At 37.3% G+C, this 21,560-nt stretch overlaps 1 protein-coding gene across 1 annotated transcript in view; it reads right to left on the bottom strand.

The window, feature by feature from the left end:
- Window positions 1–21,560, bottom strand: part of NCKAP5 (NCK associated protein 5) — a gene marked incomplete at its 3' end in the record, with an annotated part of 395,713 nt that overhangs the window by 59,570 nt on the left and 314,583 nt on the right. The window contains exons 10-13 of the mRNA XM_080620860.1: window positions 11,436–11,540; window positions 7,826–8,017; window positions 3,482–7,338; window positions 2,602–2,779 (exon numbers count right to left, since the gene is read on the bottom strand). Of these exons, the coding sequence (XP_080476986.1) occupies window positions 2,602–2,779; window positions 3,482–7,338; window positions 7,826–8,017; window positions 11,436–11,540 (4,332 nt within the window). The remainder of the gene's footprint in view (window positions 1–2,601; window positions 2,780–3,481; window positions 7,339–7,825; window positions 8,018–11,435; window positions 11,541–21,560) is intronic.

Here is a 21,560-nt window from a genome sequence, read left to right on the forward strand (position 1 = left end):
AAAGGAAGAGATTTAATCATGAAAAATTAAATAGGCTTTAAAGGAAAAACTTGCTAGGAAATTAATGTTAAAAAATGTTATGACCAGGATTTAAAATACAGTTTAGATTTAAAATACAGTTTAAATTTAAAATGCAGTTTTGAAATACAGCAGCTTTGACGCTAAACGTGTATGGTTGAATGCACTTTGCATTGTTCAAAAAAGAAATCTTCATAGTTTAGGGCTTTTCAAAAGATTTATGCTGTTTTCTCTGAAACAATTTGTTTTGTCTTTTTTACAAGTGAAAAAATGCACAACAGGCCATTCTACTGCATGAGACTTTTCAGTCACAGCTGTCTTGCAGTCCTTTGAAATCTGCTTCAAAGTAAGCAGACACCAAAGAATAACTGGAAATTATAGTAATAAGATGCATGAACTCTGAATTTAAAAACTTTGCATTGTTTTTCTTGTAGAAGTTTGGAGGACAAGATGAAATATCACATACTGTAGAATCTTAAGGTATATCTCTTTCACAGGTTAGCATTAAGAACTGTAAGCATGGTTTTAGTTCTGTTATTCTAAATAATAGTCCCCCGTCTTTCTGCACTAGGTATGTCCTTCAGGAATTAAGAGACACAAAAAAACATAATATGAAACTCGAAACAATTAAGGATATTATGTAACTTAATCTTAAAAAAAATACAAAAAATACTCTGATTCCCCATGAACAAAGGAGTGTATTGTATATGACAGGTAATGCCTTTTCTCTGTAACTAACATGCTCTTAATAATGAAATAGTGCAATTAGCAGTTCTCCATTATTTTTGTATATTAAGAACAATCTTTGTAGTTACCTGATAAAACAAAGCATGTTTCTTGAACATATACTTAGAGTTCTAAATGACTATTATTGCTATGGTTAGAGAGACTTCACAAAATGACAGACAAAAAGCACAGCAAATTATTCCAGCATTAGAAAATAATGAGTCAGAAAGAAACTGCAGAAGCAGTGTGCAGAGTTTTTTGTACTTCTGTACAGTGAAGATATACCCTAAGCTGTCAGGACCATATTAAATGGGGCATAGTTAAAACTGAGTGGCTCTGATAAGGGGCTCTGCTTTGCTATCAAAGTTCTAGATCAGCTGGATTGAATTTCCTGCATATTGCACATTTCCAGACTTTCATTCTCTCTCTTTGCTTTCAGTGACACTACAAGGACAGCCTTAGATATGCTTATAATTTGTAGCTTTATAATGCAGGAGACATCTACATTTTGAAAGAAGAGATGATACCACAGGAGTCAGGAGGAAAAAGTTTTCAAACACATTCATTCTGCATATGTTCAGTGTTAAGTTTTAAAAATGACCTTGCAGATGTTCTTAGAAAAGACATCAGCATTAAAGTAAAACAACACTTGCCTGAAGCTGAAACTATGCGTGGGATATGTAAACCTTAAGCATCTTAAATGTCAGTACTAAGCTAAGAGTTTTTCAAGTTCCCATTATGAAGCTTTTTGAAATTTGTTTTACCCTTGAAACACGTCCCAAAGATTTTGTGTTTCGAATTCTCTCAGATGAAACAGTTGCATGTGCTGTACTTCAGTAACTCAGTTTTATCAGAACAACAAAAGTGATAGCCTTAACTTCATGATCAGTATTGCATTTGACACAGGTTCTCAGTCTATTTGGTGGAAATTGTGATTATTGTTAATAATCACCATAAGAATGTGGTCAAGACAGCTATCAGGAATGAGAAAATAATGCTTATCAAGTTAAAGCATCTCTGTTTTCCTGGTGCTTGGACTTTAAAACATCATGGGAAAGGCCCCTTCTGAGCAAGAAATTTCTTACTAAATTCTATGTTAATAGAAGCTTCACAAGGAAGTGCACCCATTCAGTTTGACTTTGGGTTACAGTCCTTGACTGTATGTATACTTCTCGATGCAGAAAAGTTAGCAATTCACACAACCTTTCAAGAACCAGAATCTAGTAGCTAACAAAGAATAAATTTGTTTTTCTTCTAAATTGCATCATCCCTACTTCCTGGGTAACTTGGTGTATCAGATATACTAAGTACATTATTGAAGCATAAAACTACAGGGCATTAAATGTAGATTTTCCATGGTACAGAGACATGGGTCAAAAGTATGGTTTTGCTTTTGAAAGACTCCCTCTTAAGTAACAACTATTCTCAAATATGGTCAAATACTTTGCCTCTTTCGCATCAGCAGTGCGCTTTTTAGGTTAAATGATTTCTATAATGTTCACAGGAATGTTAACACTGGCATGCAATTTTCAGGGAAAGGGGAAAAAATGGAAAAAAAAGGTCCTATTATTTTATTATTTCATTATTTCATTCTACTAGCGTATGATTATAGCACCATTGTGCATGTATCTCCATTGGAATTGAATTGCCAGCAGAAGCAGTAGGATCTTCATGACTAGCCGTATAACCTGGCCTATATTTAAACTGCCAACTTTAGTATTAATTCACAATTCTCTAGCTACACAAAATCCTTCTATCATATATAAACAGCTATTGTCCTGTTTGTCTGTACTGTCAGGAACACCTCCAGAAGTTAAAAAAGAACATAATAATGTTTTCATATACCAAAGCACTTACCAGGGTCTGATTCTGCATTTCCATATCAGCTTTTGTGTTGCTGTTTTTCTTGTGGTTTCCTTGAGAGCTAATAGAGTTGCCGTGAAGAGAGGAGCCCTGGGAGCTGCCCTTCGACACACTCCTGTAGGAAACATTATTTGATCCACTTTCTGTCTGCTGAGCTGCTTTCTTATCAACTCTGCAGGTAGAGAGTGATTCCTCTGATAAATTACATTGCCCTTCTTCAATCACTCTACTTTCCCATTCCTTTAATGTTTAAAGTAACCTCTCTATATCTTTCTGTCTCTAAACCTTTGAGTGATAAATGTTTCTAACTAGCCTTGATCAAACCCGTCACTTACAATTTCAGGTAGTATATCAATTTAGCCTTTCACATATAATGATTTATATTATATTTGGGACTGCTGTGGGGCGAACTTGAAAACACAGTATAGCAAATGTTAAGTTCCGTGAGTGAAGGTTGTGGTAGCTAGAAATGTAATTAATTCTGACTAGTTACCAAATATATGTCTGCTGGTTACAATACACGAAGATGGAATACATTAAAACATGAACCTAAATATTCTCAATCTTTACACACCATCTGCTTAGATTCTTGATTTCTGGAATAATTTGAATTTCTATCAATTTGGATGTAACTTGCCATTCTTTAATTTCAAAGACCACTGGTTTGGTTAACAAAGGAACATGAACAAAATTATCATCTCATTATTAATGTTTTGGGGGTCTTTTTTGTGCAGAGATTAACATCCTGATTGTCTACCTACTAATTACTACTATGCATTCTTAGCCTATGAGAAACACATTGAACTTAGCATTTGATCAGCTGTAAAGCTACAGTGTACAACACCACATCCCAAACCATGTTCCAGAGTTTTACCTGTTTAAAAGCTCTTTCATAAAACTGTCTTTTGGTGAGAACGTAGATGTGCTGGAACCTTTGCCTTGCTCACACTCAATCTCACCAGGAGTGTCTTGTGAAGGTTTCAGAATTTTGCTCTCCATGGCATCAGCTAAAATATCACCATTGTCTGCTTTCCTGTTAATTTCATTTTCTATTTCACAGTGTTGTTCAGTTTTCTTTTTTTCTTTTTTTCTCTCCAGTTTTGCCTGCTTAATTCCAAATCCTGAAATTCTTGCATCTTTTTTTTCTACCTTTGTTTTAGGATCATCAGTCCTCCAGCTACTCAGTGCTGGGAGCTTACTCTTTCGAAAGCCAAACCAACTAGCTAGAGAGGGTCCAGTCCTTTGTTTAGTCTCCGTCGTGGGCAATTTAGTTTGTCCCTGACCCTTTTGCACATTTTCTTGGATGCATAGCATGACTTTTTCCTCTATTGTAGGTTGCAGAGCTGGGGAACTCAAAATATTGGCACCCTTCTCAGAGGCTTCTGCTAACTCTAAACACATTTGCTGTTTTTGTGACTTTGTTGCTTCCAGTTTCTGAGAACACTTTATGCCATCTGAGCTTTGAAATGATGAAGATTGTTTGGAAGATACAGAAACTGATGCTTCTAGATCTAGTTCCAGTTCTGTTGGTAGAATACTTCTTTTATTATGAGCCTCATGTTGAAAACTTTCAGTGCTTTTCTCACTCTGGACAGACAGGCTACGTGCATCTTTCTGAGAAAATGGTTTGTTTCCATTGCATTTTGAAGCGTTGTGAAACAGGTCTAGTTTCGGAGATGATCTGAAGGGCAGTTTGCTCGGGCTTCCATGCTGGCTATTACAACTAGTTGTATTTCCAAGAAAGCCTTGTTTAGAATAGGAATTTTCTGTGGGTTTAGGAGTATATGAAAGAGTCACTGGTGTCACTGCTGACCCAGGAATGGGCTTGATTTGAAGCCCTTCCACGGATGAGTTCTGCCTTGTTAGAGAATTTCCTCTATCAGACGTGTTTGTAATAATCTGAGTCCGTACTTTTCCAAGACCTTCTGTTGCAGGGGCAGAAGGCTTTTCCCCTGTATGAATGCTGAAACTCTGACTGCGAGCTTTCGCTCCATTCATGCCCAGAGCTGGCTTCAAGTGTGACTTGTTACTAGAAGAAACAGATCTCTTAACTAATTTGTTTTCTAATCCATCTACTCTGTCTACCACCAAGTTGCAGTTTTCATGTGAATGAGGTGATGCTGCATCCATACTAAGTCCCACAGTAAAACTGTGTTTTACTTCGGTATCAGACTTAGAGTCTTTTAATTCAGCATCCGTTGTACTTCCACTGGTTACACATATAGATTCATTTTGCTTGTACTTACTTGAACTCACATTACTTTTGGAAGCTGCATTTATACTGTCTTTTTCCTGTTTCCCTGGTACAGTAGAACTCTTGCGAAGTTGGGGAGATTTGACAAATAATTTCAGTCCTACAGGGAGACGGGTTTTCATTCCTTTCTCATTAGAGTTTTGGGTAGCATGTGCAGTGTCACTACCATGAAACAGTGTTGACAATGGGGAATTGTTTACCTGAGATAGTAAAGGCTCACTTGTGCTTGTGGTATGACATTGAGGAGTTGCAGGGAGAATGTTTGGCATCTTTTGTGGCTGATCTACCTCACTGTCACAGGAAATATCTTTTTTGCTGGAATATGTGTCTTGCGAAGAAGTTGTTTTCAATGACGGAAAACCTAGAGAAAGGGACCTGGTTGTTTGAAAATCTGTGTTAGGAAATTCACGATTCCTGTGGAGACCCAGCTGATTAGGGCTTTTTGGGCAGACTTGCTTTGTGGAAACATTGGGAAGTTCTTGGCATGCACTATGGGGTTGCTGAGATATGCTCTTATGTTGCATAATCGCTTCTGCATTTTCTTGAAGGCAAGATAATTCAATTTTGGCCCCAGAAGATGCATTTTTTGCTTGCAATTCATGACTAGATTGATTATGAAAGCCAGAGTTCACAGTTCCTTTTGATGGTGATGATTTCAGTATATTTTTTGCTGTTTCACTGGGACCAGCTCCTCCTAACTTTACCACTACAGGTGGTGAATGAGCATAATCAGGCCGAATCAACAAGGATGTTGACCTGCCTGGAGGAAGGGGTGGGGATGGTGATTGGGTTTCTACAGTTGCTAAATCACAATGAAAGTCTCTGGTTGGAGGTTCTCCATAGTCACTGGGCTCTATAAGGTGCTGAGGCAACAGTGGTGATGCTGGATTCTGACTGTTTGGATACTTTGAACGGTCACTTCTGCCTGGATGTTTCAAGCTAGGCAGAGGGTGGACAGGGGTCTTTGGAACCTGGAAGTCGACCTTTGAGTCAAAATTATGAGGTGGACATTGTGCCTTTTTGAATCTTGAAAGCTTTACAGGTGGCAGAGCAGGTGATTTTTCAAGGGCTGCAGGGCCTACTGCTTCAGCTACAGGTGTGTACCCATTCTCTGTCATCACAGTTTTTTCTGGAGAAAATTTACCTCTGCTTGGTATTTTAGTCAAGTTTGGCTTTTGATTGATTCCTGAATGCCCAGTGGAGCTTGAATTGGCCTTGTATGTTGCATCATACACTGGCTTCGCTAGTTTTTGTCGTGGAGTATTTTGCAGCATCATTCTTCCACAGTGTGAAGATTCATTGCAGGTCATAGGGACAACTGTGTTTTTATTCCCAGTATTATCTTCAAGAGTCTTTTTCTCAGTTTCATCCTCAGATCTTTCTAAAGAAGTGTAGTTTCTAGCATTGGTTCCTGTCTGCAAACCAGTTATTCCCTGAGGTATAAATTCAGTATATTCTGCACTGGATGTAGTTTGTGGCTGGTTGATTGAAATTTCATTTCTTGTTACAGTGACAACTCCAGTTTGATGTGAGCTGAATTCAATAGGCTCACCATCCTCAGCATCAAATATTACTGTAATGCACTCTTCAGAAGAGGTCTTTCTTATAACCTTTTGTTGTTTAATGAAATTACATGTCTTTGGCCTAATGTCTGAGGGAGCAGATATCTTTTTTTCCTCTTTGTCAGTAGATACAATCTGAGAATTTTCCGTGTCTTTGAACATGTCAGAGGTCTTCATGTACTTCTCAGTAAAAGGAGTTGCTAATAAATCTGATGGACTTTTCTCATCATTGCTTTCTATATGCAATTCATCCAAGACTTCATTGTCATCAGTATCTGAAAGCTGAAAATTAAGGTCCTTCCAGCCTATATTAGCATGGCTTTGATACAACTGTAACTCAGGCAGCTTTGCTCTGGTGCATGATTTTACTTCTGCCTGAAATCCACTGACAAAACTAGTCAATTTTTCAGGTCTTTCCTTTGAATTAAAATATGAACTTCTTTCTGGCAAGTACTTCCTATTAGGATCCCAGTCAAAGAGACTGTCAGAAATGCTGTGAGTTAATTTGTTACAATAGGTCCTGCAGTCTTTTCTTGGTACTTCCTGCAGGAACAGTAAGGATGAAGAGTCATCATCTGCATCATCATGTGAATCTGAATCATAAGAGAATGCTTTGTTATGTTCAATGCAAATACTTTCTATTTCTGTTGGCTTACAGTAAGTCTGTTCATTATGGCCACCACATTTAACTCCAGGGGAATATATTCCTTCATTAGAGTTCATGCAATCTTTGTAACCCCATTTTGATATTACTGAAGGTGATTCAAGTATTATTTTTTTCTTCTGTAATTTCTTCAGCCCTTCTAAGATATGGTTTTCCTTGACACGAGTTGGAGGTAGATCATCTGCAGGACTTGAGAGGTTGCTTGGGAGAGAAGAGCCAACACTCACTCTTTTATCCCAGCTCACAGATGACTGTTGAAACAAAACAAAATTCACATATTACTCACATGTGCTGTTAATAAAGTGTTACCATTTTAGAAAACAGATATAGGAGTTGCATAGGGTATTACATTTCCTCCATTGCTATTAATAGCAATGTTCTTTTTTAATAAAGGATTTCACAGTGGTGTGAAGGCTATAGCGCACTTAAAACCTGTAGGAAGAACAATATAAATGGAAGGATTAAGATAAAGAAGAAGAGCAATTTGGACTGTGAAAGACAGAATAAATGTCAGAATAAATGAGGAAACTGTGAGCAAATTGTTAAAGAAGAATTAAAAGGGGGAAAGTGAAAGGGAGGGAGACATTTGGGACAGAATCCTTACTGAGTTCAGTGACAACTGTTTTAAATATAAAAGAGAGAAGAAAGTGAAAAAAATCTCTGAAATAGGCAGCTTTTCAATTTATCTTATTTCAGATTAATTTATGCTAATAAATGAAGAAAATTAATTTGATTTACCCTTTTGCTGCATGTCTTTCCGTCATTCCATGTGTAGGAGGAACCACTGGAATATTCACTGCAAGCACTTGAGAGGGAGAGTTCACTGCTACTGCAGCTGCTCCTGGGATACAGGCAGCTAGGACCTGTCATATGTAATTGACTCTGGCATTTCAAAACGGGTATACTGGATTTCACATTCTGCTGGCGTTCCTAAAATATGAGAAGAAATAGAAATATCTTATGGGTGGAAAAAGATCATTTCACTTCCTCTTGATTAAGAAGGACAAAGAAAAAGCAAGTAAGCTACTTATGCATTCCTGTTATGCCATTAGCATCTGGTGAATTTAATACCGAGAACTAAATTATAAATTGCTAAAATTTGTCAGGGCAAAAATCCACAATCCTCCATATTTTCTTCTTTATTCTCAAACCAATATTCTGCTATTCTTTTGCTAATGATTATTCTGAGTGTATTTGAATTATGCTTTGTATATAAAGTGTGCCTGTGTAAGATACAGAAAACAAAGTTATAAGAATACGAGTACATCTTGACAACCGCATTATAGCCCTACAATGTAACTGATGAGGCTGTGCACCCTGGACAAGGTAAATTAATTTAGCATCCCAGCCAGAATGTCCACTGAGAATGGAATCTCTCCATTACAGTCTAATTTGGGTTTCCTATCTAGTTCAAAGCTTTGTCTAAGAAACTCTCTGACGTAGGACAATCCATCTTTGTGTCGCTTGAAGACAGCTGAAGCCTCTTGCTTATGCAATTTATTGACACTTTATGGCTGCCTTTAGTACTTGTGTAGTTATCGCCCTTCTCCAAATGCAATTTCAGCTGACTGTGACTAAGTGCCAGCTTTGAGGAAGAGAGTAATGAAGAGCAGATAGCACTTTAGGTAAAATATTAAACCTCTGTAGGAGTATCTAGGATGCCTTTAATTTGTTTTCAAACTAATACTCTTGTGCCTAACAGTGTTAGAGCTTCTTTAATGTTAAGTGCCTGCACCATTCTATTATGCTATTCTCCAGCTCCCTTACAGAGTCAGACATCTTTTTAATTACCAGGAACGCCAGAGAGAGTGACATGGCTACCTGAAAGCAGGTTGTAGTGAGGTGGGGGTTGGTCTCTTCTCCCAAATATCAAGCAATAGGATGAGAAGAAACAGCCTCAAGTTGTTCCAGGGGATGTTTACATCGGGTATTAGGAAAAATTTCTTCACTGAAAGGACTGTGAAGCATTGGAACATGCTGCCCAGGGAAGTGGTGGAGTCACCATCCCTGGAAGTATTTAAAAGATGTATACAGGTGGCACTTAGTGATATGGTTTAGTGGTGGACATGGCAGTATTAGGTTAATAGTTGGATGTGATGATTTTAAGGGTTTTTTCCAACCTAAATGATTCTATGATTTTATATGACTCTGTTTCACAAAACTTTGCTTCAGATTTCATTAAAGCAAGCTCAAAAAATATTTATTGATTTTGCGTGTAGATATACACCAAACTAATTTTGCTTAGATGAAAATTTTACCTTTATATTCAAGAAGACACAAGAAATATGAAGTTATTGAATCCACAGAACAATTATTGAAACCGTATATGCACTAGACACAGCTTCTTCATGCTAATCTCCAGAAAAATGCTGTTTGTAGGTGCTTCTCATACACTAACGTGTTTGTTGCCCTTCTGCTAATTTCTTCCATTTATTCCCCCATGTCCTCCCATTTATTACTACAAGGGTTGAACCTTTTTTCAGTTAAATGGGAGAGAGCAGAATTTTTACTGCTGAGGAGTTCATCAGTACAGCTGCTCATTGCTCAACTGAATAATAATGTTCTGGTTTTGACAAACGTAACTACAGGGCAAATCATTATTCTCTGTCACAGGCAAAACCTATGAATGGGAAAATCATTTAGAGGTAGCAAGAGCACATTTCACCTCTGAGAATTATCGCTACATGTCCTCCTATGAAGTCAAATGGATGCAAGAGGAGTAGCCTTTAAATCCACGGGATCTGGGAAGAAAAAATACATCTTCGAGTGTGAGGCTGGCTGATGCCTGTGTTTTGGGCTCTGAAACAGACTTTCTTGCTTTGTTGAGACAAATTACTCTTTATTTATGACATCATGGTTCACATGGGAGACCCTCTCTTGTCAGCTTCCCCAGCTACAACGGTGTTGTTCCCTGTAAGGCTGACTATAGAGAGGCCATTGGCAGCATCTGCTTCTTTTGGCTATTTTGTTGCCTTTCAGCTATGGCACTGGGAAAACATGTCATGTCAAATTTCTGCTCTTTATACTCGACAATGTCCCAGTCATCACAGCGTGTAAGGGAAGGATGCCTGTAAAACCCTTTCCTATGACAGTCTCCTGTCGGAGAAAAGAGGAGATCACAGTGTGCTGACAAGTATTGCCTTCCCCTCCTGTCATCTTCAGCTAGTCTGAGAGACTTGCCATCCCCTCACTGTTTCCTTTTCACCTAAAGAGAGGAGAAAGGCCTTTGGTCCTACAGTTTTAGCAGTGGGAAAAACGGAGATATCCAAGCAAAGCAAAAGAACAGTGTATTACTGTAATCATCTGTATCATTTAAGAAAGGAGATGATGCACACAAAATATCATACCATTACATATGCTGAAGTAGGATATCCACCCAATTTCTACACTGCATTCAGATCACTGAAGGTGGAATTTTCCCATGCAATTTGCCTTTATTCTTGTAATTATCCAAGAAAGTACCTTGATAATATGTTTATGATGCATTCATTAAATATATTTAACTTGCATACATGTCTATAACTGACATGGTGAAATTTTAATTTTTTGTAATTAAGACTTTTAAGTCATTGCCTTTAATGAAAATAAAAGGGCCTGAATGTAGTATTACAATTTAAACACATAATTTTCGCTAGAAATCACAGAAAATGGAATTAGACTGTTAGACAAAAAACTGTTAAAAAAACCTAACCTGAAGGCTTAATTACATATCAAGCAAAGGTGGTTAGCATTTTTGTGAACCTCTGAAACAATGCCTTTTCATTAAAGTATGTATTACAAAGGAGATTACATTTTTGTTGACACTACTATACTTGAAAGTCATACACAGGTTCAATGCTCTGTTCTTGTCCTCTTTTCCCCATGTGACTTTTGGTTTTTGAGCTACTTTTCTCTTTGACAATGAAACATGAAAGCCACACTGGCTAACATTTTGCCAAATAAGCACAAAGCTAACCCCATCTGAAAAAAAAAATGCAGAGCCCATGAATTTTTAAAAGTTCATACATAATATATCATAAAAGTGGGATGAATAATACGGTGTATGGGCTTTAATAAAAAGCTCCTTGACCATTTCTCAGAGATTCTGAGATGTAATCAATACCCAAAAAGGTACACTGGGGACATTGCTAAGATTTACGCTTTTTTTGCACAGAGTGACACTATCTGCTTACTATATCAACTGAGGACACAATATTGAATATCAGAGAACAGAAGAAAGAAGTATTGTTATCTGCCTCAACAGTGTTTCAGTTCAGAGCTCTGCTTTATGGCTCATCCCTGGCATCAGACTTCAGAGGCAAAAAGCAGGGTCCCAAATAAGGGGTACAAGGACAGCACAAAAACTCACGTGAATTTGAGCATCAGCAGTTCGAGACTGCATCAGGCTTCTGTTTCGTTCTACTTCTGAAAGCAAATCTCCAGATGAGAGGTCTAAGATGCGTGAATGGAGTTTCTGGGGGAGCAGAAGGGAATGAGCAAAACATAAGCATTTGTCAAATATGAAGCAGATCAGCAATTCCAAAATTCCAAACTCTGCTGTTAAATTTCAAGGGGAAAGAAGACCCCAAGGTAAAAGAGGATTTGTTCTAATTTGAAACACTGCTCTTTGTGCTTACTTTGTCCAAGACTTCCTGTATGCAGAATAGATCATTCTTTATCCAAAAGAAACTCTACTTTTTCTTCTAGTCACTGTTTTGCAACTTAGCATTACTTCACATGCAACAATGACAAATGAATACAAGCCCCACCATTATCCACAGAGTTTGACAGGTGTCAAGAAAAAAGGCATTAAAATGAACTACAAAATTAACATTTATAAATCAATCAACACGTTAATGTTGCTTTATTTTTGAGCTGTTACACCTTGAGTGAATGATTGCAAAAGTGACCCTATTTTTAAACAGCATTGATCTGCTGAAGGCCTCCTTTGCACACATTTTAACTCAAAGTCATTACTGTCATCTGTTAGGAACAATTAATGTGAATAGAAAATAATTGCATTGGGGAACTAGGGGACTCAGAGGAATTTGTGCGTTAATATTCACATGCTGTTCGATTGTAAACCCAGTTCTTCTTTTAAGTTTTGCTTGGAAGGATGGCTAAGCTTGTGCCTTTTCCTCCATGTTCACCTAAGGCTTTCAGCATGCATTCAGCCTGATTTGCTTTAATTGCAGTTTCAATAAAATCCATGGTTTACGTGAATGCCTTGGCCAATGACTTCAAAAGAATAAGCATCTGCAGCCCTGTCAGTCATTGGACCAACATATCATGTAACAGGCAGTGTGGATCTGACTCACAGCCCACTGAACTCAACAAAAAAGTACTTAAAAAACCCCAACCAAACAAAAGAACTTTGGATCAGGCTCTTTTCATTTCCCCATTAATTCTCCAGGCTTGCAACATGAGAGACTACATCTACACCCTCTACAGCACCAGGACACTCAATTTGGAGGAACAAATGGAGCAGACCTGGCCAGGGTGCTTTGCTAGGGGGACCCTGTGAAGGATGCAAACCATGGAGACTTGTCGAGGCTGCACGAGCAGTCCATCACCAGGTACATCCAAAAGGCTTGGTCAAAGAAGGAAAAGAAATTGTAGCACAAAAGCCCTTCCATGCTGTGCAGTAGCAGTAACAGCAAGACACTTATTTGCAGAGCCCAAAACATCAGTCACACACAATCTTATGCCCAGCTAATCCCCAGCCTCCTCTCTTGGTACCTCTTGGTACCCACTGCAGAAATGTATCTGCTAGAGAACAAAGCAGGCACCACTCCTACAGCGTCTGTTATCTGCATGCTGCACTTCATGCATCTATTTCAGGAAAACTAGTGCTTTTTTTTTTTTTTTTTTTTTTTTTTGAAATTGGGAGCAATTTCTCAGTATTTCCATATTCATCCAGCAGGTACTACCTGTTGCAGACAGATTATGAAAAATATTTTCAATGATCAATATCCTGTATAAACATATTTTGTCCAATATATTGTTGAATAGATCGAAATGCTACGAGCACTCAGTATCCAAGATACTTTTCATTATACTATTTACTACATCCAGGCCCTGTGTTTTTTAACATCAGCGATGTCTATCCCTTAGTTATTCAGTGTGTACCTTTTAAAGTGTTATTACTAGAGTTACTGTCAGGTATTTGTTCAAGATTAAAGCTCCAGGTAAAATGCCTTCCCAAACTCACAGATTTACTGACTTAGTACACCTGTTATTCTTGACAATAATTCCAACTGCATCACTGAACCACCAGAAAATTCCACTGTTTTCATTATCCGGACTCACTGATGTTCTGAACAAGCGGTGTACTTGCTCTTTGCAAACGAATTAACTACTTTCTCCAGTGAAATCAGTCACCTGATTTTTGCTTCCAGAGATATTTTAGCAGAAGTTACTAAAGCCAAATCTGAGCATTAGAGATGATGACTGCAGCCATGTGAAATGGATGAACATTTATACTTCAACATTTATTTTTCCAAAAAAAAAGTGTCCTAGAAATATTGCCATAGGAGTTTTAGAGCTGTAAAACAGTCTTCTCATTTTTCAGCATGGCATTTTAAATACTTCATTACTTAAATGGGAACATATATGCATCTCAATAAGGGAAATTAAATATACCCCTATAGCATCATCCAATAGAATTTAGCATTCTGCTGTTATTGCCCATATCAGACATAAGAGCAGAGATCAGCTCAACTGGAACAGGCAGAAAACAAACAATTTTTTGGCCAGTGATAAGATGTTGCCTAGCAAAGTGGGCTGTAAATGGCTCAGAATTCTGGGGGTCCCCCCACACTGGCTCAGTAACCAAAAGGGATGGGATGCACATGGGTCATCCTGTTTTCAAATCACTACTAGTGTTAAACTCTATGACTCTATAAAACTGCCATAACAAAGGTGAATCAGCAGAATAAAATGATTAACAAAGAAGTAAAATGCATTCTCAAGATGTATAATGTGATTACATTTCTGTATCAAACAACAGATCATCACATTGGGAATATTCATACACACACATATGCAAATAAACTAACAGACACACAGCCAGCACAATGACTAGCATTACCAAACAGCACAAGAAAGTTTGAGATCATTAATTAAATATAGTCACACAGCACTGAAGCGAGTCATCCAATTACAAAAGAAAAATGATAAGAAAATTGTTTTTCTTTCATTTATATTTTTCTTTCCCCCACTCCATTTTCTAATTAAAAAAATGAGAAAAACTCTACTATTTGTTAAAAACCTCATTAATGATCCATTTAAAATGAAGTAACAGATTGTGCTAACTATGCATCTTGTTTCTGACTTCTTCTCAGATATGCAAAATGTACTTTGTCCTTTATGGTTATTTTTAGATGACAGTCACGTAACTAGATCAAGGAGCTTGAAAACTGTACAATATTAAAATCACTGTTGATGCTATTATGATGCAATGCAATGAAAGGAGAACAGCACTGAATGACTTCCACAGAAAACATCACATCAATTTAAATGAATACTTATATATAAAACTGAGGAGTTACAACTATAAATCCAAGCCATCTGCACCATTTTTTGGTGCCCAATATAACAATGGGAAACTGAGCAGTATTTGTACCAGGTGGGGAACCTCTGGGCCTCTCTGAACACAGGAAGCATTAGGCTGTACAACAAAAACCATTATGGAAGTTAATACAGCATGCCCAGACCAACTTCAGTGGAAATTAGCCTGTACTGAGTACTGCCAGGGCAGGCATGAACTAAAACATTCCTAGCATGTTAGCTAGACTGGACCCATGCCTCTACAGAAAGTGAGTGCTGAGAGGTACAGAAGCCCGGGCAGAGCAGGCCTCTCTGGCTGCTGGTGACCAGCAGCAAAAAGTTCCTCCTTCACCTACGAGACTGATGAAGAAAAAGCCATGCCTTTTATGGCTCAATGTCAAGATTAACTCCTGAAATCCACATAAAAAATAAAACCAAAGTAACTGATAATTTAGGTGGAAAACTATTATATCAAGTGCAATAGGAAATACAATTATCTGGCAGGCAGATTACCAATCCATCAAATAGTACACCAGCTCCCCTTCCCCCCAGCAGCATCCTTATTAAGGCTTTCTAGGAAGATAAAAGAAGGCTACTACCTGCTGGCATGAGGCAAATATTACAGAGAGACTCCCCTAACTATTGCGCCTCTTGACTGTATCTGTGCAGAATATCTATCAGTTCCCATCTCCTTTTTGAAACATCTAATGGCCTGCAGCATTGCTGGAACAATTTTCAATGAATTATGCCCAACTGTAATGGCTCTCCAATATTGGATGAGTTAATTGCTATTAAATCAATCGGCTTTGCTTTTCTCACATGAACCAAAGTCCATCATTCACAAAGAATAAATCCTCTCTCGATTCTAAGGAGACACTTTAATCCTAGTGCTCTGTGCCAGAGCTGTAAATGTTTGTTTGTTGCATGTGACCTCCTCCCATCTTTGCTGTTATCTGGGGCATCACACACCTGTACAGACTGCTCTCCTACATGACCTTACCACTGTAATTGGACTGCCAGGGAATACCTTTTCTGTAGCCTTCACACCACTCATTTTTAATAATTTTCTGCACAAAGAAGATTCCCCTAAAGTCCACCACAACAGCAACACCACTGCTCCAATTCCACCCTTGTTGTACCAAATGAGTTACATCTTAGTAATTCCACCAAAACCATGCAAAATAATGTGCCACACAAGAAGAGTACTGATATGGTCATCTCTTTACCGGTGTGATAGATGCTCATGGAATTAAAAAGCTCTTTCTAGCTGACATTTTTTTCCCAATCATCTGACCTGTCTCGCGTTCCTGTTCCCTTGCTCATCTTTAACTCTTATATCCATCAGAAGCAGACTGCAGCTATGAATTGATCACATCTACGATGAGCTTTAGTTTCAAAGGTCTTACAGAAATAGTACTCTGCACTACATTTCCATTACACCATGGAAGACAGCAGACTAAAAAAGAAAAAAAATATTATTAGGTATGCTATTTACGTAGTATTAGTTTATACAGAAATACAATCTTTCATGAAATTAAATCTTGATTTTTTTTAGTCCTTAGATACATTGCAGAGAGATGTTTAGCTGGAGGTGACAGAACATCCTTCACTTATTCCATCAGAACTTACGTAGGTTAAGAACATGCACTGCTCAAAGTATGAAATGAGAACTTCTCATACACTAAATACTCTGAAATAAGGAGAAAGTTAAGTATTTTTAAGAAAAAAATGATCTTTGCATTTCTGCACAGAAGCAAACAGTTAATGTGATTTTTTGGGTGCCAGTTCTGGGAATAAAATAGGGCCTTACAGGCATCATAGTAACGTCATATAGGTCTATGTCTCTACATTTTCACAAGTGTGTTAAAAATAGACCAAGCTTTAAAGAATAAGGAAATAAGAAAACAGCTGTGAGTCTGGGGAAGGGGGGAAAAGTTCAGCATTTTGAAAGGAAGAAACACTACGTTAAGATACTAACTTTTCTTGCCCTCAGCATTTGGGTAGCATTCTGAGTCCATGTTCAGGTTCCCTTGTAGTAACAGGACAATTCAACAATTCTTCTGGATTTATATATTTTGTTTATAAAATGTTACATGCTTACAGGTTTGTCTATTTGAGATTATTCTGCAACAAATATTTATACTTGTATTTTCACTTGAACATAGAGCAACCATGAACAACCAATCTGTACTTGTGCATTTCCTTAAGCACCAAAATATTGCATTAAGCAGCCAAGGAAAAGAAAATAGCAAAGTATCACTAAAGCATGGGAGTAAACAGAGGCTCATTACAGCTCTCTTCCTGCTCTGTTCTGTTGCTTCAGAATATCCCCTAGGAAAAGTGAATAAAGATCTGCAGTATGGGTAACAGGAGTTAGTCAGAAGAGATATCTAGGAGAACATGCAATGTGCAGTCTACTTGTTAGGTAACTCCTTTCTCTGACTGTTGGAGCTAAAATTTGAGTGAAGAACTAACAGCCTTTGACCATTTAAAATACACTTTCTTTACCAAAAAAAATAAACATAAGTTCATCATTTCTTAGACCTCTAGAAGCTACTAATATACCTCTCTGCAGGCAAACCACATAACTTCTGATTGTAAAGCTAAAGCATCACACTAAGCTATTTTTTTCTACTTCTCTGTTGCTACAGACCAAGCAGTTAACAAAGATACTTGATACTTGGCAAAAGTGTGTAACATGCAATGTCATACACCTCAGTCTGGAACAGGCAAAACAACTCAGAAGTTTTATACGCCACTGTATTTAGTACCAACATGCATGTTGTCTTTCATATTTAGTATCTGGTTATATACTAAGGTTTGTCTGACAGGTTAACTAAAATTAATTTGTGCTGTATATTGCTGCTAGGGTTCTCAACAGCCGTATCACAGCAGATTTACCACTACAGGTGGTTGTATTTAAGTTTTGGTGGAATGAGGTGGTTAATACACAGTAAGTGAACCCCAGGATAACTCTTACAGTGGCATGAGCAGGCAGTGGAGACTGCTATTTATTGGTCTTACCTACAGCTATGTCAAATATAGGAAACAATCACAAACATGCAGTATTGCTCGGTGGCAAAGGAGGAAGAGTTATGCATAAAATGAATATTAAAGGATTAACTGTAGAATACATTTCAGTAAGCTAAATCAGTTCTTAGTACAAAAAAAAAAAAAATGTTTCCAGCTATTCCAGGAATTTCAAGTCAAGCAGATTATGATTTTCCATTAATCTAATAAAAATACTTCCATGAAACTTTCAATTTGATATTTTCCATTTGTTTTTGTTGGTTTTCACTCCTGCTAGGCTGACTTTGCTAAAAAACCTAGAAGCCTTGTGATGCAGAAGGCGCTAGACTTCAAATTCAAACCCAGTATTAATAGTGGTTTGTCAAGTTCTCCTGGCAAATGCTCCAGGCGAGTTTACTGAGACTTAACAGACAACATCCAAGACAAAGTACATGGATATGATATTACAAACATTTGTATAGAAGATTAGGGTGCAAAAGCTACATCAGCAAATCCTGTTAACAAGGCAAATCCAGCACAAAAAAATAAAGCAAAGGTTTCATTTGTATCTGCCTCAGATTTTCCATGCTTGGTGCTCTCCATTATTATCAAGCCATTCAGAGATGGCAAAAAAACCAGTGAAGTAGATTCCAGAGTAACTCAGAAGGTTAGAAACTTACATCCTAGGGTATAAATTGGGAGGTATTAAGCAGGTATTTGATGCATAAACATAAATAACATAATCTTTCTGTATTCTTCAGAGAGTTGGCAACATTAATGTAAGCCTAAAATTATGCCTGTTCCAAATCTCTTAGTTTTATTAATTTTTATAAACTGCTTTAAATAAAAGTTACATTGAAAGACATAAAGCAATATTCCCTGATCCTACTTTTCATTTTATAACTCTATCAGTGTTTTCAAGCTCTGAGACTCCAAAGTGTTAGTTCTCATTTTAATAACACTACGGTTGGAGTCTGTAAATATTGCAGTAATAATAAAATGAGCTAATTTAATTTCTTAGGAAAATGTCTGTATAAAGTTCCCTGTGGTTTGTAATTACTATAAAGTCAACAGTTTACATCAATGATCCTGTAATCAGCTAGTCAGAATGTAAATAATTAATGAAATAAATGTTTTCAGTGATCTTGCTCATGGAAGACTCCTTGGAGTACGGTAAAACAGCAGTTTTATGAGAATAATATTGCAGAAGAGTAAGCCTTTTCTTGAGTACATATTTGTATTTTGTTTCTTAAGTACATATTAGTATTTTGTTTCCTAATAATTTGGGTCAAACCAGTAAATGCTTTTAGTAAACACCTTTCTATTGATCTAATACTAATTAATATGTTAATTCCACTTTGCTAAATGAGTGGCAACATCATGCAGGTGCTAGGAAGTATTGGGAACATCAGAGAGTGTATTCACAAGCATTTCAGCATGGTCAGAATCAGTTTAGGAGACAACTTTATACTGAACATCTGTGACAAGGAAGAGCTATACCATTAATCTTCTAAGGCATGCCTTACACATGCTATCTATGCATTAGCAGTAAAAAGGCGGGCTGTTTTTTATTATTTCACTGTTTTAAGAAATGCTTTAACATGAAAACACAGACGAAAAGTACTGATGTTTCAGTCTCGCTTATACAACAGACATTGCATTATTAATCATTATCTGTAAATACTACTCACTAATTTCAACATGCTGCTAAATTGGTGGTTCTAAGAGAGTCAGTGATAATCCTGGTAGCACAACACAATTTTGGTCTGTCTTTGTGATTCCTGCAGTTTAAAATTCATTTTCACATTCACTTTCTGACTATGCCCCAAAATCATCTAAGGGAATTAGGCAGAACTCAGTACGATCTTGTTATTGACATTTATGTTGATCGATGTTGTCTCTTACAGAATTGGAATCTACGGATCAATTCCCTTATTAGATTCATTCTCAGTGCTGCCATGATCATTTTATCACAGAAACTGCTGCCATCAAATGCTGCTTTATCACTTTATAATGGGATAAGCTGAAGCTTTCCTCTAGTATATAGCTGGAAATGAAAACTGTCTGGGCTCTAAATATTTCTTTAACAGATTTTCAAAATACCCTTATTAACTGCATATGTCTATTTTAAAAGCTATTTTAAACTCAATTTACCTAAACAGTAATAATTTTGTCCCACAACAAAAATCCAGTTCTCAGGGTGGTAAAAAAAAAAAAAGGCTAACACTGGAGAGTGCCTTGGATCTGCTAATAACTTTCTTCCTGCAGAGCCTGTGAGTCAGATGACAGAAAAAAAATAAGAATGAAGAAACAGAAGAACTGAAAAGGTCTCAGGAATGGTAAATGGTATTATATGAACACACAAACACATGTGCAAACACTCAACAAGCACACAGAACAAATACATACACAAGGGTCACTGCAAGTACTTTGGTTTTGAAAATATGAAGAGCTGTGGTATTTTTTAGGAGTGGTATTACAGCTCCTATTGAGAGAGGAGTTCATCACATAAATTTAAATCTTCAATAAAATAAATTAGCTTTTTTATTGCCAGGTTGAACTATGGGGCTATGATTGTTATGTATTGCTACAATATAAGTCTTAATGGCATCTTAGCCCTGTGGTGGTCAAACAGAAACTATTTCAAACCTTCTAAAGCCTATTAAAACATGTGCAGATGTCTGGAAAATTAATACTATTATCTAATTCTAACCTTTTGCCTGTAGGAGGAAAAGGAGAGAGAAAGCTCAGGGAAGATGTTTTAGATCAATACACGGCAACCGAGAAGGATAAGCACTGTTTCACATGGAAGTTTATTGGCTGTGAACAGGTGATTCAAGTGAACAGATTCATCCTTATTTGGATTTCACTGACATAATTCATTTACTCAGAAGAATACTTTAGGAAATATGAGCATCATTTTTACAGTCCTGCCTCACTGCTGTTTCCCAAGGTCCAGCAAGCTAGACATGGGAAAGGTTCATTCATTTAAATGACATGAGCAGGAATTTGTCAAGGTTAATGTTGAATAAGCCATATTTTCCTTCCCTCAGTATTATGCATTTAAAGGGCATCATCATCCCTCCACCTTGCTTTTCTTTTCTTTTTTTTTTTTCTAATATTGTTGAAATATCAGATGGACTGAAAGTAGTTTAAAAGTAGAAGGATTTAAAGAAATACGTTTATCATTAGTTTAAGGCTTTTCTCTCCAACTCTAATGCATTGTTTTTGGCTCTAACAGAATAATTTCAAATAAGGAATGACTTTTTAGGAAGGTTTTCTTTAATACCTGGAGCATGGTACTTTATTCTACCATTTTTTCCTCAAAGCACTTACCAGAGGTATTGTATAGAAAAAGTAAGTGGGCAGATTCCCCGCTGGTAAGAATTAATGGCTTCACTTCTTTTACTGAAATTGAAAGAATTTTTGCCAGCTCAGGAACTGTACCATAGACTTCCCTAACTTTTGCTGCTTTTCAGAAATAAAGCTTCTAGAAGGTCACTGTGTACATATGTTGTGGTATTTCATTCTTGAAGGTCTCAAATCTGACTACAAGATTTCCAAATGGCAGACCAAGTTCTGCCAACATTTATTCTGGTAGACAAAAATCACAAGGCTTGTGTGCAGGACAAACTATGAACCTGTAGACTTGACAACCTGAACCAGCCCCTCAAATCCTGGCTTCAGTCCTCTGTAATTCCACTGACCTTTTCTGGAGTAAGAAACCTCAGAAGGATCTTGCAATCAGCCTGGCCATGCAAGTACAGCTGAAAAACAGGTGAGGTGGGAGAGCCAGTGCTGGTGACAACAAGGAGGATGCACCATGTATGTATGATATGAAGATACAGATCTGCACTCCCCATGTTCATTTGCAACTAGCTGATACTGCTGTAGCCAGGCAGAAAACGCCAGGAAATCGAAAAATGTCAGTCATTGC

The sequence above is a fragment of the Psittacula echo genome (genome assembly GCF_963264785.1).
Source record: "Psittacula echo genome assembly, chromosome: 6".
In the NCBI taxonomy this organism is placed as follows: Eukaryota; Metazoa; Chordata; class Aves; order Psittaciformes; family Psittacidae; genus Psittacula; species Psittacula echo.